General features: G+C 37.9%; 1 protein-coding gene across 1 annotated transcript in view; it reads right to left on the bottom strand.

Moving 5' to 3' along the window:
- LOC112977053 (receptor-type tyrosine-protein phosphatase mu-like) overlaps positions 1-26695 on the bottom strand; it is a gene marked incomplete at both ends in the record, with an annotated part of 298449 nt that overhangs the window by 124642 nt on the left and 147112 nt on the right. Inside the window, 3 exons of the mRNA XM_026088923.1 lie at positions 2802-3003; positions 7566-7675; positions 11081-11389. Of these exons, the coding sequence (XP_025944708.1) occupies positions 2802-3003; positions 7566-7675; positions 11081-11389 (621 nt within the window). The remainder of the gene's footprint in view (positions 1-2801; positions 3004-7565; positions 7676-11080; positions 11390-26695) is intronic.

The following is a 26695-nucleotide window of genomic DNA, read 5'->3' as shown; positions in this document are numbered from 1 at the left end:
TCAGCTCTTGTTCAAATAATGCGTGAGTCTCATGTTGAACATCCGGAAAATGAGGGAAGCACAGAGTAACTGCAACTGTATGAACTCTGAACATTTTGGAAACACTGTCAGTGTCACTTCTTGTCCTTGGTCTTCCTACCTACATCTGAACAAGTTTTTTAATCTTTCCAACTTGTGACTTGTGCAGGATAAGCTCTTCTTTCCCCTTTCTCCTGCCTGGGTTAGGATTGTTCCTCCTCCACACCATCCATACATGAAGGAGGAGCTTATCAGTAAAAAGAGAGAACACAGGAGATATACTTCCTCTTCTCACCTTTTGCAAAGGCACAGCCTGGTCATGAGCAGTAGAAAGCTCAGACCTGCTGTATGTGTGGCAGGTGACGCTGTGGGCTAATGCCCACACAGGCACGGCTCTGAAAGCTCAGAGGGTTTGAGGTTATTTGGTGAAGATGGCCTTTATGGTGACACTAGCTGTTCAATTCCAGCAAGTTTCCACAGGTTGTGTGCAAACTGCAACATTCATAGATTGCCAAAATCTGGACAGGTTTTCAGAGAGATGGCAAAGTAATGCCTCTTCCCTGCTAAATACCTAAATCTCTGTTTGAAAGTGGGAATGTTTTGGACACCAGAATTTTTCATTCTGTCAGCCACGTTCCTGAAAATGGATGAAACTCTTCTGGGTAAGAGAGGCAGCATGTAAAATTTCAGCCTACACACATGACTTTTCACAGAGTTACAGGCAACAGAAAACAGTGTCCATTAATTCTGACGGCAGGCACTGCTACTAGCTCTGCTTTTAGTAATACACATTTACATACAGATCACTTCATCCATCAGTGGCAATCACACAACTGTAGAATGAAACATGGCAACTGTTTATGGTATAGGATAGTACTACTCAACAACTTCTGACAGGAAATTAAGAGTATTTTATTCAAATGAAAACGCAGTCTAGATTCAGACAAATTAAAATGCAACAACTCAAGTTGGAAATTGGACAGAATGCAGTGTTGCCACATCATCAGTTCTGAAAGTACTGTGAAATCTTTTATCCATAAATGTTCAGCATTTTGGTATGGAGAGCACTGACCACATCAAGAGCCTCAAAGCCTTACAGCGGGGCAAGAGGACTATGGGGCAACACCACTGCATGAAGAGGAGGGCAACATATTCGACACCAAAAATTCTGTCAGGCTTTTTCAATGATCATAAGAAATGTGTATTCTGCTTCTATTTTTATTTCAACAAGAAGTAGGCTTTAAGTACCCGGGATAAATCATAAGTGTTCGCTGTTCCTACAGTACCTAACAAGAAGTAAGGAGAGAGCAGGGCTCAGACAAGACCGCTTGCTGAACCTCGCCATGTGCTTGCTTGGAGCTCAGTCTCATTTCAAAACGTGCCTGTAATGCCCATTCACACTAATGACTTTTAGTTGGTGACATACCAAATTTAGGAAAGAACAACAATTTAAGCTCCAGCACTGTTCCCAAATGCCTGGATTCTTTCCACTCTCAGCAGTCTCCTTTCTTCTTTATTCTAATAAGGCCTGATTCTGCCATCCTAACTCATATCAAGTTCTTGCTATGTCAGAAGTTGATTTCTGGCAGAGAAAAGTTCTGTGCACTGTAGGAAAGGGGATGGAAAATGGACCCTGCATTTACTGATCTGTGTTAATTATGTTTATGCTTTTCATTATGAATAACTTTTAACTTGAAAAATATCAACTGATTTTTTCTCTACAATCACCTGTATTAACAGTAATTTCCACCTTGCATTAATTGGCCTTTCTTATAATAAAAATTAATTGCTCTATATCTGATTAACACTTCTTTGTTATTTTTTTTTTATTCCACACTGATGACAGAAAATGAGTGACGGGGAAAAGTACACAGATTGAGAGTAAAAGAGAGAAGATGAAAAGTTTTGTACCCAAATACTTTGCTTTACTCTTTCTGAAAAGCAAAGTTGTACACAAATAGATAAGGCAATTTTTGTAAATATTATTGAGAAGCCATAGTGCAGCTGTCAGTTTAATTCTCAACAAGATTGTAGAGAGGTGGAGAGAAAAGGGATTTCAACTGTAACTTTGCAAAACATTTTGCCATGAATTACATAAGCATTTTAGAGTATGTAATAGTATTGCATCCCATTAGTTAGAGGAATAAAGTGTTCCTCTGCCTCTGGGAGGGCTTTAAAATATTGTTCATGGATCCGCAGAAGTGACAGAGTCATGCTGCTCTTATCTGAAAAGCACTAGTCTTGATGTTCTTGTCTAATACAGTTTCATATCCACCTCAGTCCACACGTCTGCTAGGAATGTATGCGGCTGGCAGTTAGCTACACTTTCTAAGCAAGCGCTAGATGTATAGTATTTCTGCTCTACTCTCAATTGTTCATGGCTCATTAAAGAGATTTTCCAGCACCGTTACTGTACTAATTTAGAATCATGTCAAGGCTGAATAAGCTCTGAATGGAACCCTCATCCTCATGTCCAAAAAGCCCTACGCTAAATGTTGCAACAGCAGCTGGCACTGATTTCAGGCACATAATTCATAGGGCTTCTTGCATGGTAAGTTACAGTTGTGAATAGGAATTTCAAAGTACTTATGGTCTAGCTGATATTCAAGCACTTGAAAGTTTTTCAAAGATGTTAGTGTATGTCGCTTTGACATCTTCAGGTATGAACACTTACTGTATCTTTTCAATTTGCTGCTTGTAAAATCCTAGAAGAAGTAGAAAACAACAAGAGAATTACCCGTGTCATTATTGTAAACAAACAGTAATATTCTTTAGTCAAATACCTGATATTTTAGTGGTGAATTGGTTTGTGATTGGAGGTCCAAAGCCTTTAGCTGTGCTGGCTCTGATGGTAAAAGAGTACGTAGTGCCAGGATATAGTCCAAAAAAGAGATAGTGAGTTTCATTTCCTAGCTTTGAGACTCGTCCACTTTGATTGGATAAATCTATTTCTGGGTCAAAAGAGCTGACTGCTTTGTAGGTGATCTGCAAAAGAATAAGAAAGTTATAAACAGTTTTGAGCAGATGAACGAAGATTGCATCTTCATCCAGTAAACCCTCCTGATGTATGCGCTGTCAGACATTTTATGATAAGCTATCTTACTCTCTTATACTCTTCAAATCCCGAATCCCATGAAGGGACACAGAAACTCAGCCATAACTGGTATGAGTTATTACTTTTATAGATACAGAGACTTAAAGGCAGCTAGATTACAACTATAAAGAATGGGTTCAGGCTTACATTAATTCCTTTAAGACGCCGGCTTTCACAATGTCATTTTTTGAATCCATCTTACTGTTTGTTTTGAGCAGCAACAATCAGCAACATCAAAACAACCAGGTAAAAACAGATAAGTAAATGCCAAAATGTGTGGCCCCAGGTTTAGCTGACTTGACTATAATTACACTTTGCTCTGAATAAGATCATCCTTAGTAGATGATAAGGGCAGCTTAAGGTGAATTCTTCAGAAACTGGGTAAAGCTTGTCTTTTAGTCTGAAGCTTAGATATTGTAATTGCTAAGTTGGAAATTTTCAGGTTATTAAATTGTACCTTTGTCAGATTCTCATTTAAAGGTAAGGGTGGGAATGTTAAGTAATATATGCAAAATATATACTGTATCCTGTGTTTCTTCTTTGATTCAGTCTTACTTGTTTTCATAAGTAATGTTAATATGAGTTCGCAGTAAAGCTCTATACAGATTTTTTCTGTTAGTTACTAATTTCCATGTACTGTAATGAGAATTTAAAAATAAGAAATCCATTAAAAAAATAAAAAGTAAAAATGATTCATCCCTCCTTTTCACTTTTAAATAGTTTTGTTTGTATGCAAATATGTATAATTCCAGCATTAAAATATGTGATAATTGACAGTCTTTTTGTTACATTTATGCCATATTATTATAATTAAGAAGACATATAAAATAATATTTAGATAGAAATATCTAAGTGTCGGCATTGCATAGCTTAAACACTTGCAGTTTTCTAAAACCTCTGACTTAATGAAAATTGATTTTTACATGACCCATCTAATATAACACCTATAAAATGCTGAAAATGAGTAATAAAAACTCTGATACAGTCTAGACAAACTCTGACATTCTTTTGTTAGATATAGGCAGATCCTCTACAATTCCTCATCCATAAATTTAGCTGAAAGTGCCTTAAAAACCCCCAACTAACCTTCCCAATTCTAACAGAAGACAGAACATGACACCACCAAGTACCTAAAGTTGAAATTAAGGTTATATATTAAAAAAAATCCCCCTTTCTGATAGCAAGCGTTGTTACGTCTGTCTGTGGGAGAGTGGGCAAGTATATTTTTGGTGATTTTAAAAGACAGGTTAGACAACTACCTGGCAGCTATGCTTTATACACAGCTGATCCTGTTTTGGAACTAAATGAACTCTTGAAGCTCCCTTTAACTTGTTTTCCTAGCTTTCTATAATTCTTAACTGCATTTCCCAGAATCTCAGGTAAATTTTATTTGAAAGTAAACCAGGATGCTGGAAATTTTGCAGCCTATGTTAGATTCTTAGCAATTTTTACATTTAATTACTAGACAGTTAAGTGGCTGATGTTCTATAACAAAAGAAGCTCCTCCATGAGTCAGGCAAACCACAGTAGAAGTAAGTGTTTTGATTGGTTAAAATGAGCTTGTTTTGTTTCTGTATTTTACTCCTGTTTGTAACACTGTTTTTTGGTTTTTTTTGAAAAACTAATTTGTCACTTCCACCATGCCGGTTCAGCCTTGCAGCAATGAAAAAGAAGGGCACGAGGGTCATGTTTTCACTGGCTGTTCACAATTTTTATCAAATTTAGATGAAACCTTATACAAAAGACTAATCCCTTTATTCCTACAAACTGTGGACCTGTACTGCTGATAAAGGAGCAAAATGGTTTAAGAAATTCATGTCATTTCTTAATCTAAAAGCTTTTTTTCCATTTCAAATATTGGTAAAATAATTGGATTTGCACCTAATTTCACAACAGCAATGAATACTTTAATGCTTTATATTTTAATGTACAGTTTTTCCCACCAGGTATATTAAAAGACTGTCTACTTTAGGCACTAAAAATAAGTGCTGGGCCCCAGAAAACAGACTAAGCTATGAGATTTTTAATAACACGGAAAGTTACATACTCAGAATAAGAAATGCTAGACATAAAGGTGTGACTGAGCTTTTTCACTAGGAGCAGGGATGCAGACTAAGGACTGCGCATTAAGTACATTTGTCTAATAGGATCAAGGCCCTGGGACCTTCTGAAAGAAGGTGTGTGCTGCTGTGGTCTAAGGCTGCCTCTTGCAAAAAAGGCTACGCACTGGTTGCCCAGGAAAGAGCGACCTTGCTTCTAGGTCTGACTCAGCACCTGCAGCTTTTTGTCTTGCCCCAGCTGAGCATCTTCAACTAGACAAAAGCACGCAGTGCTCTCGTCCCTGCTGTCCTTCTGGCCCTGTGACTCCTTCATCCCTGGTATTGCTCAGCGGTGACGGGAGAATGGAAGGCACATTCAGCCCTAGCCGTAGCTCAGCGGCTCAGTCACTCTCCTGCAGGCAGGGGTCTATGAATTTGAAAATCCCTCAGGCTGAAATGTCTACAGCCTAAGTCTCCTGCTTACTAGGTGAGTACTCACCTGCTAAGCCTTTCTGCAGAAGTTGAATGCCATGAGCACCGTTGTTTTTATGGACATACCAAACATACCATATGTTTTGTATGAAAGCAGCTTCAGTGCCTATGTTTTTTAGATCAGTACTGTTGACGTAGGCACAACTAAGGACTTAGATGTTTCTTCATCTAAACTTTGGCATGCAACAGGGCATTGGCAGGAGCTAGACACCTCACTTCTCAAGCTGGGGTGATCTGGAGCTTGGCTGGGTGTGTTACCTTGACAGTACAAAGATCAGCCACAGAGGTGCCTGCTAACATCATGGCTAGCCTAAAGCAATCTGTTGAACACAGGTACCTAAATTTCATCTAAGTTGTCTTGATTTTATCCCGTGAGCAACTTCAGTTAGCCAAAATATACCCAAAGTATACATTGGGTAAAATGTTCCTGTGATTCACTGTGTATATTTGTTGGCAGCCAGTAGTTTGCCAGTCATGTTTATAGAAACACTGTGGTATATTTTAGGCTAATAAGCAATAGTCAGGGAGACAAAGTATTGGCAAACAAGTCTTCAGCAACTTGATACCTGTTCATATTCAGCCACCTGACTGGACTGAGTTGACATCCTCAGAACAAGAGGCCATTTGATTGCATAAGCTTCTTGTTTTCTTCTACTTAAAAATTAATTAAATCAAGTTTTTGATTTCACTGATTGTGTTGCCCCTTCCACCTCTGCTGTACGACATATTAGATAAGCAGTGTAAGGAGCTATCAGTATTTTATTCTCTCTGCAATATTCTCTTTACTATTGGAATACTGGGTTCTTTTGATGTTCTGAGACTTGTACAGTCCTGAATACTTTAGAAAGACTTGTAAAAGAGTCTGGTCATGCTATTCTTCTCCACCTCTCAATGCACCTAAACAACTCCCATTACAGTTGATGAGGTTATACATATATACTTAAAAAGAACTGCATGAATACAGAGCACATATTCCTCAGCAATATAATCAGACGTGCATGCAATGTTCTTAAGCAGAAAGATAATTTTCCAGTGTTTCTATGTATATAAAGGCTAGCATTAACAAAAACACCAACATACTATCTAAAGCATTCTGATCCCTGAAGATACACAACTTTCTGAACTAGTTAAGAAAGTTAGCTTTATCAAAACCAGTCCATACATTTTCATAGCATTTTATCCTCTCACAATAAAACAGTTTGCAAAACAGTATCAATAGGGTACCATTCAACTTAACTTTTTTCTTATACCATATCTCATTTAGGTGTTGTTTTTTTTAAACAAAGCATTTCAATACCAGATTTGTAGTAAGGTCAGGTAAGAGGTTTAACAGTGATTACTGTCTGACAGCTTAATCTGTGCAGTCTTTTGTCAATTTTTCTAAAAGGTATTCAGGCTGAGGTTCCATATGAGGAAAAGCAGCAAATTTTAGACATGTAACAACATATAATTTTGTTGAATTTTCATTTAAAAATGCTAGATTTTTTTTTAAATTGTGCCTGCTTGTTTCTATTACAATAGACTTGCTGTAATGAGTCTCAGAAATGTGATGCTGTCACTACTGTGTTATGTCTCCTATTTTTTAAGAATTCACTAAGATCTGCCTTTCAGTCTTTTAAATATTTGATCTACATTACTAGATGGAACGCTATATCATATGGATCTAATAACAGCTGATAATCTGGGACACTCTTTAAATTCTGGAACATTTAAAGCTGATAATCCAGGAACATTCTTGTTCTTGCAGTAATTCACTCCTACATTAGATTTTTTTTATTAGTTTATAAGTACTTCTATCGTAAAAAAAACCTTCGTTTTCCAGAAACTGACAAAAAATCATTTTTAAAATTTCTGTACTGACTATGTGCTTTTAAAAACCAAAACTATACATGAAAATGAAAACATGAAAAAATGCTTGATACCTCATACAAAGTAATCACACCATATGTTTGCGCTGGCTCTCTCCACTGAAGAAAAATCTTCTCTTCAAAGGTACTCCCTTGAATGGACTCAAGTGGTACAGCACTCGGGACTAATGTATTAAAAAAAGAAAAAAAGTGCTGTTTGAGAAAAGTTGCAGGAGATACTCACTGTAGCATTTATGCTCTCAAGGCTTAACAACAGTCCATCAGGTCTCAATCCCCAGTCGAAATACAGTTCATATTCTGCAGGTATAATCAGCATTTGGTAAACTGTGAAACAGATCACAGATGACTCTCTGCTCTTCTTCACCCTCAGTAAAACATCTCACTTGTATATAAACTTTTAGGAAACAGCACCTGCTATTATTTCCCCAAGACTGAAGAAAAGACCAGGGTAGGTCAGTGATGAGAAGAATTTATTTAACTGGATAGTACATTAAGGAAACATACWTGCCACTTGCAGTGTAAGGATTTAGCGAGTATGGCACTTCCCTAGTAAAACGTTATTGATGAAAGAAAAGGACAATTCAGCTTTTTTTTTTTTAGGAATTAGGTGGTGTCTCAACAATAAATTCTTGTAAATAAAACCTACTTATGACACTTACTCTTCAACAGTATTAATGTCCCACACCAAAATGGGACACGTTCCCATGTTCATGTATGAAAATGGAAAAGTATCGAAGTAACAAGTTACCATTCTAGCAGATTAAACTGGAGTGGGCAGCTTGGGAAGATGAGGCACATTTGGCACAGAACAGTGATTCTAAATGACGTTAGGCCTGAAGCCTTACAACGGGTTGAACATACAGAAACTGTGAAGTTGACAAATTGAAAATCTGGTATTATTTGTGTGTCTTGAAGTCTCTACATTTATGAGAATCAAGACTGAAGCGCCACGGATGGCAGAAAGCTCTGATATTGTGTCAACTGCTCTCAGATATCTACCCATGCTTCCTCCTTGTTCTGCAGTGGTTACCTTATCCCGGAGCCAACCTCACCATGCTTTTCAGAGATGTATACGCAGCACATGGGCATGTAAATGCAATTTTATTTTTGTAATACCACATGCAATGGAATGTGAAAAGAAAATCCTATAAAATGTACATAGGACTACACATGTGATAGGAAGATGCACTTAAGATTTTCTAGCTGCTAGAGAAAAAAGATGAAAAATACTTGGTAAAATGGTTGAAATAACTTTTCAGACCCCTTACCGAGATTTACCTGAATGGTTAAAGAACCTGCTTAGCAGGACATCTGCTGACTCCTTCCCTGCTAGTCCCCTCTCACTCCTCCATGCTGTTGGTCCAGGAGCTTATGCAGTTTAAGGCTTGACAATCATCTTCCCTTATTTCTCAGAGTCCCTTACTGGAATTCTGCTGCCAGCAGGAAACTCCAAGGCCACAGGTGATGATGGTTTCTGAATTTGCTTACCAGTCCTATATGAACCAGTAAGATTGCACCTATAGGGCAACCTTGAGTCTGGGCTCCCAAGAGGGAGAGAATTGGCTAAACACACTTGGAACCTAGGGTTAATGATTTATGTGAAAAGAAGAATTTAATATAGTGTAAATAAATTATGAGTATGGAAAAACATTGTGATAACCCTCTAAAAACACCTGAAGGCCATAAACATGGAGCAGCTCTGTCATAAGGAAGGTCAAACACTGGAGCTGTAGGATCTCCATCTTTGGAGAGCCTCAAACCTCAACTGGAGAAAGCCCTGAGCAACCTGCTCTAACTAGATCTGCTTTGAGCAAATGGTTGGACTAGATGACCTCTGGAGGTCCCCTGCAACCTACGTGATTCTGTTATTCTAAAAATTAGGATCCATATGCTTTGTTCTGTTACATCCACATTTATGCACCTTACTGAAAGTGTTAAGTATACTAAAAGACTATAATTTTTTAAAATATATGCAAAAATATTGCAGAAACAGAATCGTAAGACTTTCAGGCCTGATATTTCAAAATTGATTCATATTATGCAAAGAATATTAAAATATTATCCAAGGTATTCTTTCAGCCACTGATGCTGGGTTTTAACAGACCTTGGAATAATATAAAAGTTCCAGAAGGCCAGGGAAAAGCAAGTATTATGTAAAATTTTAAGGCAAATATATAAATGACCCAGAAAACAATAAGATCTTTAGCTTTGTCATCCTGGACAAAATCTTAATAGGCTTACAATAGACAGAATCAAAATTAGAGGACAAAAGAAAAACTTATTCTAATTAATTTTTATGCTAGCTTTGTTTTGTCAAATCTGTTGCATCAGTTACTATACTTTCATAAATTGTTTAATTTATTCCCTCCTATATTTTGATTACAAAACAGCATTACACAAAACCAGTACAGCATATATTAAATGATTAAATAGGTTTAAATGACAGACTTCAAGTATTTATTAAAAACGGAACTCATTATTACTGGTTTTTTTTTTCAGAAATCTTCCCAGTGTGTTTGCGGAAAGTCTATCATTGATCCATAAGAAAATACAAAGATTGCAGATGTATAAAGCAATATGGGTCATTTGATGAGGCCTATTTGAACAGTAAGCTTTTTGTGCTGGCTAAAAGTAATGTCAAACAAATGAAGGCACACTTGTAGAGGCCACCAAGGGACTATTCTTCAGAGCAGACTATTCTGATAAGGTGGAGAAGATTCTTGGCACATGACCAACTGAACAAGGAAGTCCCACTTTGATGTCAGAGCTAACAGTGCTCCAGCAAAGTCTCTCCAAGCATAATTAGGATAATATCACACAGGATTTAGGAGAATGGTATTACCTTTTCAGGCAGCATTACTAAAGCATTACTGAGACACAGTAGCCAATTCTGCTGTCCATGCTTCAAGAAAAGATACTGACAAATTATGTCAGTGCTCAAAATGAGCAAATGAGATCTGAAAATCTCATTTTAGTCAAAATCTACCAAAGGAAAGGGAACATTTATATATTTGAAGGTAAGACATTGTCTGGATAAGCAACTAACAGGTGGTTGGAAAGCCAAAGCTAGAACAACTGAAATTGCAAATTAAGAAGAAATATTTAATGGTGAGATTATCAACCCAAAGAAAAACTTGTGTGAGGACACTGTGGGCAATCACTTGAATTTTCTTCAAATTCATACTGGACCTTTTAGAGGCAAAACACAGCTCAAGCAGAATTTATGGGTTTACTGAAGAAATGATTAGATGATGTTTGATGGCACAGCTTATGTGAAAGATCATAATGCTTATAATGCCCCCTTTATTGACTTAAAATTGCTGAAGATGGTGGAAAATTTGCTACAAATTTTAATGAAAGTAGAACAAAAACTTATAGAGAAAGAGGCTTGCTCGTTGACCACAAATAATATGCATGTACAATTAATGAAATATACAAAAATACATTAAAAGTAATAATAATGTTTCATATTTTTATACAACCTCCTAATTTGTGTGGTTGGTTTCTTGATTTTGATTTGTACATGAATTAATTTGCACGTTTTTTAAAAAGTAAATACAAAAACTCACCATCTTCATCAGTTTGTACTACAAGTTCTTGGCTTTCTTTTCGTCCTTCGGGATTCATTAGCACCAATTTTATGCTGATATTTGTGTATGGTGATAGATTGGTAATTGTGTGCTGTGGATGTGAACTTTCTGTATCCCAGCTTACTTCTTCTCTCACTTGCTCTTGTCCTCCAGCCTGGTAACGGTAATGGATTGTGAGGTTGTATTGATGGCAACGTGTAACATTATATCCAAATGGTTCCCAGCAAACAGTGATTTGTCTAGATTTGATCTCCACAACCTCTAGTTTCCGTGGTCCACGCATTGGATCTGTAAAATTACCAACATAATTCTGGTATCATATTTATGCTTATTAAATTATATCAGAAGTAATATTAGTAATAACAAATTATATGATTCTGTAAATACAACATATCAGTAGAAACTGAAGTTCATTCCTTTATCTCCCATATTGCAAATGAAAATAAAAGCACAGGTCTCATGAAAAATCAGAAAAAAAAAACACCAAGAAAAGGAGAGAAGTGTCTTTGATAAAAAAAAAATTAAGAGAAACCAGAAAGTTTTTATCACTAAACTCAAACTGTACAACTCAGTTTAAATGATGCTATCAATTATTTGCAAAGAATAACTATGTCCAATTCTGTTTACAAATTAACAGTTTTAGAGCAAAAAACTCCACCTCATTCAAGCAAAAGAAGTATCTAAAAATATAAGGTAATTTTAGAGGAAAATTTTCACATATATGGTTAGTTTCTCCCAGGACTGTTTATACAGAGAAAAATATTAGCTTCTTCTTCAGCTGTTTCTGATTTATTTTCAGCTTAGACTGAACACAATTAATCAATCTCTGTTTTGCCAGGACATGAAGTTAATATTCTGATTTCTTTAAAATAGTCTGTAGGTTCTTTTTCCCCACAAACACTAGCTCTTAGTATCTTGCTTTTTACCACATCCAAAACAGCCTAACACCTCACTTTGTAATAGTGGTTTAGTACAGAATCCAAAGAAACACAGACAAAAACCATCTCAGTTGATATCTTTACTGCAGCTGAGTCTTCCTAGAGACCTCCCAGCTGATAATGAGTAATAGTTCACAGCTAACAAAATCATACCCGGGAACATACCGTGATCTATAAACAAGAAATTTTTCTCAACTTAATTGTCCAAAGATTGCTGCTGAGGGAAGCTAAATTCCCTCCATTCCTGCTGCTCCCTGCAGTCGAGTTGGGAAAGGTGAACCCAGGTTTCCACCATAATACAGCATAACTGCTGAGTTGGCGTGTGCCCCACATTTTCAAAACACTGTCATTAGTAGAGCTATTATACATATTTAGCAATAATCTGTTTTTTTTGTGCTGGAGCCCTCGACAAGATTAAAGGCAATGTCTGGTTTTATCCACTGCTTCACTAGTTAAATGCTCAGAGGACTTTTAATGAGCTAGAAGCCTCTTAAACGTAAACACATTAATATGCATCTTCCCTCTTTTATGTTTATTAATCAACATGTCTTCACTTGAAATGTTCTGAACAATTTACACTGGATTTCATCTTTTTATTTTTTAATAAAATCCCTGCATGCTTAAAATATTCGTTCAAAGATGTTATTCATCTTAACTCCTTGAAGAAAAGGTGTTAAAAAATTGCTTGTTCTCTGTAACACCTACAAAGCAGGGTATATCTTTTTCCCCTTCGAATACTCTGGCTTTTTTTTTTTTAATTAATTGCCACCACCTGACACAGCATTGATCAGCAATGTAGAATATTTGCCAACTGGTGACCAGACAGCAGAGTAAAGCAAATTCAATAACAGATCTATTCTTTGTCTTTCTTCTAGTGACTAGACTGACTGGTAAAAAATCTCCTCACATGATACTGCCAAGTCCTCACCTCCTACTGATAAATTAGTACATAGCCATTTACCTACTTCCCAACTCAGATACCCCAGCTAAGAATCCTGATCATTGGGATATTTCCTACTGCTACAACAGTTAAGATTAATGAGAAGCAAATCTCAAAGACTGGCAAGTCCTGAGAGTTTCATATCTTCCTTAAGCATTTACTTCTGCATAATTCGGACAGGAATCTCATGAAAAAGGTGCTTTCCTTTTTTGTTTTCTATTCTAAGCATTTTTTTCTTTCAGGTGAGACTATAAATAGCAAAGATCTTTTAATCAATATTTTGGAACTGCATTGTTATCTGGATGGGCTAAATGGGACTAGAAAATGAAGGAAATTAAGTTCACAGTGGCAAGAATAAGGATCAGCCTGCTTAGGTTCAGAGTAGGCTCATCAGAAAACTCAGAGCAGAGCTGAAAAATCTTCTTTAGAGACATAAAACTAACATAAAACATTTTAAAACAGAAATCAAGTGGCTATATAAAAAAAAAAAGGGATTAACACCTATCCAAGATTTCTGCCCAGAAGGATATTCTTATGTCACGTAATCTTTCTTAGTTAAAAGTACAAGTTAGCTCTCAGGTTAAATCTTGAAGTCATTGCTGTGAGAATGACAGTTAGTTTCACACTTCTAACAAAACGGACAAGGGGAAAAGAAAAAGAGATTGAACTGTAAAAGGTGGGACCACACAGCTTGTGTTGATATTCCCAGGATACAGCTCATCAGACAGTGCAAATATCCTGGTTGCTTTGACTCCTGACTTGATTCTCTAATCTAGAATATCAGATAACTAGACAGTTCACATCTGTTTTTATTACCGTTCATTCACAGATTATGCAACTAAGAGGTCATAACGATCCCTTTGGAGGATAAGTGTAGTGGGGACCAATTTCAGCACTGAGTGGAAAGGAGAAAGGGAGAGAAAAGAAAAAATAAGATACTGGGACAGGGCAAAGAAAAACATATAATGCTGGAAAATAAAGCAGGATCTTATATGTACCAGGTGAGATAACTGCTGGTCTATGGGGGATGTCTATTGATAAAGCCAGGCTGAATATCCCAAAGATATCTATCCATCAAAGAGCTTTTGAAGATTGAAGATATTGGCCTGTACTCTAAAGAATTTACCATTTTGTTTCCTCAATCTCTCTTTTAAAGTCTCAAAAATGGAGCTTGTTAATGGAATAGACTACGCTTTATTATTTCTTTCATCAAATAAAACTAATTCCTGAATTACCACTGTTTTATTTGTTTTATTTTATTTTTCTTTCCAATATCATGCTTCTCTTATTTACCAGACATGGCTTCATTATAGGCCTGAAGATACCAGTGTCTAGAGGTGGCAAACTTTTTTATTTAAATTACTGTCAGTCTGCCTCCTTTCACACTATTCCTGTCATTCTCCTTTGCTACAGGTTTCAGAACTTCTAATCTGCTCTGTTTAGCAGAGTGCTCAGTCATAACAGACACGTTTGCTCCAAATACATGGCAGTTTCTGGTTAGAGTAAGATAACCCACAGAGTAAGCTTGAAAACAATGATGGGAAACACATTCACTTTAAACCAGAAAAAGAGGCTAATGGAATTTTTGGATTAAAAAGATGTGGTTCAAGACAGTCATGAAAAATAACAGTAACAAAAGATACATATTGTAACAAAAGGGATGAAAGGAGTTCCCATTTGATCACCTATCACTGAGCTTCTCGGGAGGTGTCTTTGTATACCCCAAAAGACCTGCTTACTGTGAGATGGTTCTGAGTGCACAGTGCATCCAATTTGCAGGAAAGTATATATTCTTCATCATGAAGGACACAGGATACTTGGGGAATGAAAACTGTTCAATAAGACTGGAAGAATTATGGCTAATGAATTCAAAAACTAGTACTTAAAAGGGAAAGCTGAATTAACTACCACAGCATGAAGACTTCATTTAGTTGATTTTATTTTGTGCAGGATTGTTTTACCCTCATACTTTCTTATGGGTACACTCCTAAATTTAAGTGAAAGAAACATGCTATAAAGATATTGTTCTTGTGCTCATGAGACAGAATCACAGAATCACAGAATCGCTGAGGTTGGAAGGGACCTCTGGAGATCATCTAGTCCAACCCCCCTGCTCAAGCAGGGTCACCTAGAGCACWTTGCACAGGATTGCATCCAGGCGGGTTTTGAATATCTCCAGAGAAGGAGACTCCACAACCTCTCTGGGCAACCTGTTCCAGTGCGCTGTCACCCTCACAGTGAAGAAGTTTTTCCTCATGTTCAAATGGAAGCGTCTGTGTTTCAGTTTGTGCCCATTGCCTCGCGTCCTGTCGCTCGGCACCACTGAAAAGAGTCTGGTCCCATCCTCTCGACACCCTCCCTTCAGATACTTGTACACATTGATAAGATCTCCTCTCAGCCTTCTCTTCTCCAGGCTAAACAGGCCCAGCTCTCTCAGCCTTTCCTCATAAGAGAGATGCTCCAGTCCCCTAATCATCTTTGTAGCCCTTCGCTGCACTTGCTCCAGTAGTGCCACAACCCTCTTGTACTGGGGAGCCCAGAACTGGATGCAGACTCCAGATGTGGCCTCACCAGGGCTGAGTAGAGGGGGAGGATCACTTCCCTCGACCTGCTGGCAACACTCTTCCTGATGCACCCCAGGACACCATTGGCCTTCTTGGCCACAAGGGCACATTGCTGCCTCATGCTTAACTTGGTGTCCACCAGCACTCCCAGGTCCTTCTCCGCAGAGCTGCTTTCCAGCCGGTCAACCCCCAGCCTGTACTCGTGCATGGGGTTATTCCTCCCCAGGTGCAGGACCCTGCACTTGCCTTTGTTGAACTTCATGAGGTTCCTCTCTGCCCACCTCTCCAGCCTGTCCAGGTCTCTCTGAATGGCAGCACAGCCCTCTGGTGTATCGGCCACTCCTCCCAGTTTGGTATCGTCAGCAAACTTGCTGAGGGTGCACTCTGTCCCTTCATCCAGGTCACTGATGAAGAAGTTGAACAAGACTGGACCCAGGACTGACCCCTGGGGGACACTGCTAGCTACAGGCCTCCAACTAGACTCTGTGCCACTGATCACAACTCTCTGAGCTCTGCCATTCAGCCAGTTCTCGATCCACCTCACTGTCCACTCATCTAACCCACACTTCCTGAGCTTGTCTATGAGGATGCTATGGGAGACAGTGTCAAAAGCCTTGCTGAAGTCAAGGTAGACAACATCCACTGCTCTCCCCTCATCTACCCAGCCAGTCATTCCATCATAGAAGGCTATCAGACCTGTGTTAACAGTTCATGCAGTACTTGAAAGTTGTTGTCCTAGCAATAGTCTATCATTGTTACCTTGCATCAGGCAAGGTAAGTGGTAACTCTGCAGAAAAATGTCATTTCAGAGTGCTAATGACAACTGAAATCACATTTTTTAGAGCAGAAGGCAAATACAATACTGGTAAATGGAGATTAACATTTCATACCTATTATATTATATGCAATACATACACCTCATACAATGACAACTGCTTGATGATGCTTTGTTTTCACCTTACTTGGTAAAACCCCACCTGCAGAAAGGGTATAAAGCCTCTCTGCTTGCTCTGCACTTCTCTGGCTAACCTGATATTCTGCTGCTCTCAGTATTCTAGCTCTTATGTGTTGCTTCGCCGGCATGAATCACGAGGTAAACTGGAAAAACAGGGCCTACCAATTCTTAAAGAGAAGAGGATTTCTTCCCAAAGGAGCACCATGCCTGTGGCTCAGCCAGGTAGCTCGTACTGATTCCCCTGATGGTGCCTGCAGCACTTTTCGTGCTGCGCTCGTTCTGCCAACTCAGCCGGGTATCCAGCAGCGAAGCCTGACAGCCGCAGCTCTGACCTGAGGGACCGGCAAGTCCTGCTGTAGCTGCTGGCATTTCAGCATCCCATTTAATCGGTGATCTCACTTCTTCTCTGTTCAGCCCTGTTTTGCTGAGAACACGGAGCAGAGACTGACAGGTAGGAGCAATTTCCATCGCAGCTTCAATTTGCAGCTCATTTCTCTGGAACTTCGCACTTTACCTCTTACTACAAGTACAATGCTTTTTCAAAACTCAATTTCACAATCACAGAGCGACTTTTAGGTATAATTTTAGCATCCTGTCATTGATCATCAAATCTTGGGCTGAGAATGAAAACTCGCACTGGAAGTTTTGTCTTTTCTGTTCACCATCGACTGCACAGACCTATGGAAATAAGAGCCTAAGAAAGGAATGGCACGGTGATTTTCTGCTACTCCATGATATTTTAGTAGCAGCAGAGATCTGACATGTGTTAGGTAACATTTAGAAGACATCTGAGCCATAGGAATCAAGAACTTATTTCTTCTTTAGGTAAAATATTAACATGGATTAGCCCTGTAGCAACTCTCATGATTTAAATTTCAAATTGGACTCTATTATCCTTTCACAGAAAGGAAAGGATCATCAGGATAAGAAAATATAACAATTTAAGATGAAAACAGAATCCCCTGAAATTTAAGATATTATCTTATCTAAAAACATATTATCATATACATAAAGCTATTTTAAACACAAAATTTAATTAATGATAAATAATGAGACTGAGGAATTCCTGGCTTTGTCACAGTTTTTCTAAGCAGTCTTGTATGAATCACTTAACATCTCTTCACATCAAATCCCTCTGAGGGAAATGATGGAGTATTCCTCTGAGTAGTCTAGGTTCAGTATCAGAGGGCGTTACGTACAATTGAGTAAGGAACTTGCATACTATGGCAATGGAGACCATAAGCAGATACACACTTCAGGCTTGATTCTGCATGCTGAATCAGGGCTACATCGGATTCACTTTACTGAATGGGAAATACCTTCCAAGGAAAAGCAAAACAGAACAGCTGAGAAGGAGACATGCAAAGTTCACTCTTCCCTGCAGAGGAACTAAACTATTAAACATTTAACATTTTCTAACAATGGAGATCATATTTCTGACTTTACACATATTTATGCACACCGTATTTCAACCATATTTCTCCTTACTTGGTAAAACCCTACCTACAGAGGTTATAAGGCTAAACTTCTCTACTTACTCTGCAGGTCTCCAGATAAACTGATATTCTGTTGCTTGTCATCCTAACTGTTGTGTTATGCCTCAGCAGCATGAATCATGAGGTAATGAAATATTATTTCATCTATATGGGAACAGACTGTATGCCTCATGAGCCAGCAAAGTCTGTTTTGTCTTGTTTTTAAAAAACAAATCTCAGGATTTTTACATCTAGAGTCAACACCAAACAAGAAATTAGGTAAAATATTTCACCTGTTCAGCTCCTCTTACTTGATTATATCCAATCTATACATGACTGCAAAGAATCTGATGTTTACACATTTGGTCTAACAGTTTTGTGCAAGATCATATTCAGCTATGATGGGACTGATTTTTATACTGCAATTATTCTTTGTGCGAGTTCAACAACAGACTGAAGCTCAAAAAGAGCTTTTCTTTGCTCAAAATACCATGTGATTTGTCCAAGCTGGTAACGGATCAGGGTTTTTCACCTTCCAATTTACCAAAAACCGCAGAGGGCAGTGAGGCAAGAAACAGTGGGCAAGGTTTTGGGTGGTGTAATGTAACAGATTAACAGATTTTCATGTAGGTCAATAGAAACACAATGATTTGCAGGGATGACTGGAGAAAGAAAATGGGTACCTTACCCTCATTATTGTTCACACTGCCTATTATTTGGGTTACRAAAGAAAGGAATCACTGAGGTAACCAAAGAAACATAGGGACAAATGACTAAAAGAAACAGCAAAATCAACACCCTAATATGATTTTGCTGATGTCGTTGTCCTGCTGAGTCCAAACATTTTAAAATCAAATCAAAGACTAAGCTATTAGTGTACACAAAGCTGTTGACAATCCAGAAACAACCCCTAGAGTAAAGAGGGATGCATTAGAAGTCAGTCATTTTACTTATCTAAGAACACAGTGTGTGGTGACAGCAAGCAATAAATGCTAAAAGCAGCCAAGAACAACTATAAATTTGAAAAAAAAAATTGAAAAACCAGTTTAATCTGGCATACCTCTGCTTTCTTTCAGCTGCAGAAATTAACAGCAATAATTACCAAGAAGATTAATCTGTGGAAAAGTAAATGACTGCAGAAGATCCTCAGCATCTCCTGGAAAGATTTCAAGTCAGAGTATTTAAAACTCTTACCAATCTTTCACTGAGAGTTGCTACATAACATTTCCAAAAGACATGCCTCCCACAGCAGAGCAGCAACTTCCATCAGTCTCCAAAAGTACTCCCTGACACTTTAAAAAATGTGGGGATGCGTGCCCTTCAGAGCTAACGTAAGAAAGAACTCTGAGGCAGCAAAACAGAAACGATAGTCACCTGCTCTCCAGAGAAGACAGGAATAATCAGATATATATAACTAGTAGCTGAAAACTGGAATATGTCTGTTTTTCTTTGAGAGACTTCTGGAAAAATGGCTTCATTTTAATTATATTCTATGGTACATGTCTTCCACAGTCAAAATGCCAGTGAAGGAAGACAAACAGATGGATGTGCGTACCCTGAAGGTAGCAGGATGACATGAGCCTTGAGCAGTGGCCTGTGGGGATACCTTCTGCACCCTTCCAAGTTATTCCAGACTTCAAGAAAATTGAGAGGCAGAAGTAAGCCTCCTGCATAAATTTCCCCCAACACCTCTGCTAACATGATCAGCATCCACAGTGTCACAACATAAAAAACATCAATAGGACAAGAATTAACAACTAAAAAAACATGTTTCAGATCAACCCCATCACAAATAGTTTTTGGTTCTGGACCAAACCACTTCCTGTCATCTGGGAACCATGTGATTCTCACATATAGCATGAGCTCATACTCAGCCTTCTTTTTTCCTGCCAGAGATGCCAGCAGTCTGCTGCAGAAAACAGAAAAGCTAGCATCTCTCATATTATCCTGTTGCCAATAAGATTGCAGGAACTGATGCTAACAGAGGCATTCTTCAATGTGGAGCAAGGTGCAAATAACATCTCTTTTCTCGTGCTTCCACTGATTTTATTTTATCGTATACTTCGCAAGTACAGTATAGTTAAACTTTACACATCTGTATGAGGTATGACAGCTTTTCTCCTGGTTTATATACAAAGAAACTGAAGCTCAACATGATTGAATTATCTGCCAAAGGTTACAGAGCATCAGCAAAATCAGTGGAACCTTAATTCTCATTTCTTATTTCTAAGCCATTAATACGTAATAGTCAACAGATTTGCCTTTGATTTGTGGCCAGAACTGCTTAGCCCAAAACCTGGGAGCTCAGAAAATGATAAAATACATACTCATAGCTCACGGCAGTAAAATGAGCAGGCAAAATGCTTAAAATGAGCCAGCTTGAATCCTCTTACTTCTCCTCAAATTCAGCTGTGAGATATAACAGAGATCTACTTTTTCCAGGAAGGATCATTCTTGTGAGACAACCAAGATATTTAGTCAATTATAATTGACTAGAAGACCCACTAGAAACACATTCTAACAAGCATACAAGCGATCAGCTCACCACTTAAAAATAACAGAGTACAGTTGGTGATTGAAACCAGATGAGGCACTGGAATTAGGCTTTTAGTAATATTTTATCACAAACACATAAATGAGTGATATAATCCTGCATAAGACAGTTTCCTTAACTTTTTCATCTCTTTTCCAATTCAGGGCTATACATATACCATGAGGCATATGTCTTCCAGGCTGAAATTCACAGTTGCAAAATATTGGTATAATCATCAATAATATCCTTTTAAAGTCAGTAGTATTTTTTATGTGTCATTTTCTATACAGGGTTTACTTTCTTGAGAGAGCTGATATGAACTTTTCACTCTATAGTAAAATTTAAATCTGAGCCAACACAAATTGATTCTAATATTTCTTTATGTTGCTGTCTTTTTATAGGTATACTTTAGATGGTGAGTCATTTAAATTCTAATATATTTAAATAAGGAATGAAAGAAAAACATCACTTGATATATTTTTGTCAAATTACCTACATTACATGATTACTCCTCCACAATCAAAATCAGATTTTAACTATGAGTGATACAAACAAGACTACATCCTGAATCTGCAACAGATTTTAGCTGCTTGTTTAAAATGACATACCTAGCTATTCAGTAATCACCTTATAATAACCCCTTTCATTTCTAAATCCACTTAGCCATCAGCCAGTAGTGAGAAAAATGCTGGCAGTGGTTTTTACAACTACACATTAGTTTTACATTTCATGACAAGCTAATTCTAGAGAGTTTGAAAGACAGACAAGCATGTGTTCTTAAGGTTTTCTTTCTTTTGCATGAAGGTAGCATACATCTAACTGAGAAACGAAAAATAAAGGAGTGCAGACATATACTTTTCACTTCACACTTATGGCAGTGACAATTTATCCCAACGTCACCCCAGGAACTTCAGAGAATATGTAAATCAACAAGAAATAAAATGCAGTGATAAATACCTCTCAGCACAAATTAAGAATTACTGTGGCAAGACGGCAAATAAAGTGCCCATCTCTGTATGATTCCCAAACTCAGGCTTGGATCAGAACTATCCTTGAGGCAAATTAGAGTTGCCTATACTGTCCCTTTCAGTCGAATCTATCACAGGCATCTAACCCTTTTTCTGGAGTTGTTCCCGAGTGCTTTACAGTGCCATTATGGTCCCTTCCTATCACAGGTCCAACAGCGGTTCAGTCATCAGACACCGTTACCGCCTGACATGATACACTCATCGTTCAGTGGGATGGGTACCCCCCTCTGCAGCACCCCTCAGGAGGAAGCAGAGGAAGCAGACTTCCAGGCCATTTCATGCAGTCTACAGCCCAGATGCTGCTCATATTTGGGAAGCCTCAGGCAACGTGGAGGAAGCTGAAGGTCTGAGGACTTGCTCCTGTGGCCCCTGGCACCCTTCCTCCACACACTTCCCAAGCAACAGTACCGTGCTCGCTGCACATGAAAGTTTTTGGTAATAAAGTGTCAATAAAGAAACTTCCAGACACACTAAGTGACGGTGCAGGGGGCTGCTTCATAGTTATGGAAGGCATTTCCACAGGATTGACAATATTCATGGGAACAACAGACGTAGTCTGACCATGCACTACGAACAGGTCGTGGAAAGGGGAAGTGGCTTTAAAGATGTTACTTTAAACATGGTTCCACTCCGCGGGCAAAAAACGGGAGCCCGGGAGAACACTATAAACTTTTAGAAGTTCTGGTGGGGGAAAAAAATTTCTGGCCAATTTTCTCTGAATGGAAGTGTCTGGAATACATCTATGAAATGCCAGTAGAGCACACTGCTTTCTTTATACACTAATACAGTGTATGTCTTTTTGTACAGTAAGTGCCACAATCACTTTGTGGTGATTGTCATTAATATGAATGGCAAAGCATGCCTCTTGCAGGGGAAGCAGGTAAGTGCTACCCTCCAAAGCAAACAACGGGGAAACTTATTCTGATAAACTCTTTGCTCTGACTGTCATGCCACACATTAGCATCTCTGAGCTCCTTATGTTTCATGGTACAGTTTCTTAAGTTGCCCCAAAAGTCAACTGGAAAAAGATTAAAAAATGGTGTAAATTAGTGAAGGCTTCAGCTGCTCAATACCTGCCAAGACAGCAGAAGCACAGAGACTATTTATTATGTTCTGGAAAAAAATAAATGGGCAATGCTGTTTCACAGATCAGTCAGAATAAGATGTAGCAGGGTGTTCTGGTTATCACTGTGGCCTATTGCTACTGACAATTCACATTAATTCAGAGCAGTTATATACAGTGGTGCTAGCTAAATTGGGGATTTAAGACAGACTTTTATTGAACTCAAGTGACAGGACTCCATGGTGATATAAATCTCGGTAAAAGAGAAAATGCCACCAATCAATGTTACTTATCTAAAAAGAATATTTAACATTCCTTCTAATCTGATATGTGCAATCAACCTTAACCAAATGATGTAGAGTGAGATCAGTTTAGACAAATAAGTCTCAAATGCGTAAGGCTGATAAATGAATCGGATTCTCTGTATCAACTGAGAGAAGAGACTTTGAACGTTAAAATGTATGTGTCACACGGGAACAGCAGATTCTGTCTTTCCTGCTGCACCATTAGGCACTGCTACAAAACACAACAGCAAATGAAAGGGAAGTAGCGCAAAGTTGAGAAGATCTTCTGTTTAATTTGTGATAAGATCCTTTTCCCCAAAGAACCTCGTATGTTCTGAGTCAGTCCGGATACAACCTTTAACCTTCCTTAGGTTAAGCACATCCTTGAGACCTTTCCAGGAGCTTAACACAAGCTCGAGGAGTTACGAGCTACTGACTGAAGGAAAGTGCTTTTTTCACCCACCAGTCTAAACAACCATCTTTCTATACAATAAGCAACTGATAAATTGGGTTTTAAAATACTAGCTGCAACACTGAACTCTGACTCCTTTCTCAAGGTAGCTCATACGAGAATAGTACCTTATTCAGACTTCCTTAAAAGAACAAAATACAAACTTCTCCTTTGTTATGAGGATATCTCATCAAGTTTTGGATGTTTTAATTTACAGTGATATTAGCACTGACAGAAATTATATATATAAGGTTAGTTTTGTTTTTCTGTGTATTAGGTTACCTTGTACGAAAGGAATTTCTTGTTGATTAACTTTCCCAATCAATAATTATGCATAACTCCTTTAAACACTAAAAGAGTTGAAAAGTACCTACAATTGGGGTATATATTGACTTTGGAGGGTTATAAATTCAAGCTTTTCTTCCTGCCATATCACAGTATCTGGAAAACTACTTAAAGAACTCTGCTCCAAATTGGTCCCTCCCCAACACCCCTCTGGCAGATTTTACTGAATCTTCCTGTGACAGCTGAGGAAGTTATTTGTCACCAGTCTTAAATTCCACCTCTTTGCTACACCATTCCCTGTAAAAAGCAAATTCAAGCAAACACGTCTGCTCATGAAGTGAATTTACACTGTTCTACTTTAGCATGAAATACAGAAAAGAAACCAGCCCATATTTGCTTCTGACACATTAACCACAAGGAAGGAAACTTCCAGCAGAGGAGCAAGCGGAACAGGCAGGAAAAAACTAACGCTTCAAACTAATACTCTTTGTCCTCCAAAGGCTTGTCAGAGTCTTAAGATTCCCATAAAAATGCATTTATCTGGGACTTTAATGGAGGCCTCAAATACTGAGATATATGATACTACTGACAAAAAGAGTTGACAAAGGAATGCAACCACAGTATTAATAAGAAAAGATGAAAATAAACTTGCTTTTGCATAATGTATCACAGGTTAGTTAAGTCACCCATTATACCACACATGGTCTTCAGCGTGTGTTATTTACTGTCTCTAGTCATAGAGATTAAAAAATTTTAGGACTATATTCCCTACATTGCCTGCAGCCTTCCCTGCTTTAATTGCTACAGGTCACTTTGCATTTTTAGTTGTCCTTCTGCTTCTTTCCCCTCTGCTAAATTTGGTCCTGTCAGATGGACTTAAGAGCGTCTGCATTTCTGTCAAAACCATAACTGACATGGAAGAACACAAAGCAGCTACCAAATATTCAGGAAAGTGGAGGTTATGGGAGGTTGTTAAAGTACCTGGAAACTTGAACAAAGGACTAGATTACGGTTTCAGAGGTCAAATATGGGCTGCTGCTTTATTGTTGAGACAAAAACCACTTTCGCAGACCCTTCAGGAGCTCTGGATCACAATTTTATCACGCAGTTCAAGGAAAACATAGAAGAGGTGACTAGTAAAAGTCCACCAGAAAATAAGCTGGTGTGGCAAATTATGGGGCTGCATGTGACAGCAGTTACAGAAAGCTGAAAACTGTCTCATTCTATCACTAGTGACCCAGGATTCAAAGTCCATTAAGCACTGTTTTTTCCAATTGAACTAAACTAATGGAAAATAATTGCTGCTCTGAAAAAGGTCATACATGAAGTAATAAAAAGCAAGTGCTATAAAGTGGCTATTTATATATTAGTCTAATTTGAATTTATAAATTGCTGACATCTGTTATACATTACAGTTTTCTTCCAGGCACAGAGGTTTCTGACCACAGCCTTTCCCCTGTCTGTATCATGATCATGAAAGTAAAGAATTCAGGATATTGACTAGCATTTTGCAATTTGAGCAGTGTTCAGGTATTCATCTTTAAGGGTGCTTTTCACTAACAAAATGAGGAAGACAGATTTAAAATGCAGGACTAGAAAAGACAGAATATTGTTTTTCCAAGCTATGTAACAAGTATTTCTTTTGGAAAACCATTAAATTATGCATAGAAACAGTTATTTAGGTATTCCTTCGAGTTAGGCAAATAGCTATTGATTTCAGGGCCTCAGTTTCCCCATCTATAGAAACGCAATTTAACAAATGAGCCCGACCCCTCAGGGGAACTGAAAGGCTAAGTTAACAAACATTTGTTAAAAGCAAGGAGAGTCTACAAGAGCTCGAAACCAACAGCTCCCAGAGCTTTCTGTCCCAGAATAGGCATGGAGCTGCCCTTATTTAAAAATTTAACTAAAGTTTTTGATAGTTTCATTTCAGAAAATAGGTAGTATTCAGAAAGACAGAAACAACACATAGATATTTTAAGCATTAAAATTGGTATTTATGTGACAGTACATGTAAGCTCRTATTTGTAATTCAAAATTCAACCTTAAGAGATGGCAACAATGGAAAAGCTACTGCTTTTGCATTTGTAAAATGGCTGAAGAGTCGCCTGTTAGAATTTTGAATTATGATGATGCTTATTTTTCTCTTCAGCAATTTACATGCATACAAAAATGGTGTGCTGGATTTAGTATACAGATATACACAAGCTCTAGAAATATTCATATAATGTATAACCTTCTTAAGCTAGAAGTTTCTCAATAAATAAGTCTCTGCTTCATGATTATGCAAGTCTGCCAGTAGCAGAACTGTATTTTCAAATAAGTTATATTTGTAGGACCAAATATTTTTATTGACTTGTAAATGGGATTATGATACTCAGAACTCCATTCTAACAGTTAATCTGAAAAAAACAGAAAATAGGCATTAGTGGGGCTTTCTAAACATTAATTGTTCATGTTGTACTTTGAAAGTTACTAAAAGTTACTTTGTTAAACTAACTTGGAGATATCCTATGTTCAGACTGTAGAACTTATTTGAAAGTTCTTATTTGTTGAGCAAATTATTTGAATCTTGCTTGAAAGATACACTCTTATTTGAATTTGCCTTGTGTTGTTATTTTGACATTTTTCTCCATTGCCTTTCATCTTTACACTAGCACCTGGTTCAAGTGACACAGTTAATGTATCTAGTCATACCTGGTGAAGAACTGAGTACTGAGGCGTTAGTCAAAACTGTATGGTTTAAACTGAACTGGGTCAGGTTACAGGAGCAAATTATCTCAAGATAAAGTAGATAATTAACTTAGATTATGCTTGCTACTTTCTGGAAAGTGTCTTTATAGAGAGCAACTTACTGCTCCATGGAAGAGCAGTAAACTACTCTGTATTTACAATGTAGTAGCCAAGGTGCAGTTAAACCACCCCTTAGCCTACCTAAAGGCAACCTACTCGATGAGCTGGACCTTCAGAAATCTGAACACAACAGTGCTAAATGGTGCAAACACTCCTGTGAGGACTTCTTGGGTAGATCTCAATGGTCAAATGTAGAGACAAATCAGGAAAAAAAAAAAAAAAAAA

The sequence above is a fragment of the Apteryx rowi genome, unplaced genomic scaffold, assembly GCF_003343035.1.
Source record: "Apteryx rowi isolate R43461 unplaced genomic scaffold, aptRow1 scaffold_798, whole genome shotgun sequence".
Lineage (NCBI taxonomy): Eukaryota > Metazoa > Chordata > Aves > Apterygiformes > Apterygidae > Apteryx > Apteryx rowi.
The sequence above is the reverse complement of the archived record's forward strand: the minus strand, read 5'-3'. Positions and strand labels throughout refer to the sequence as shown.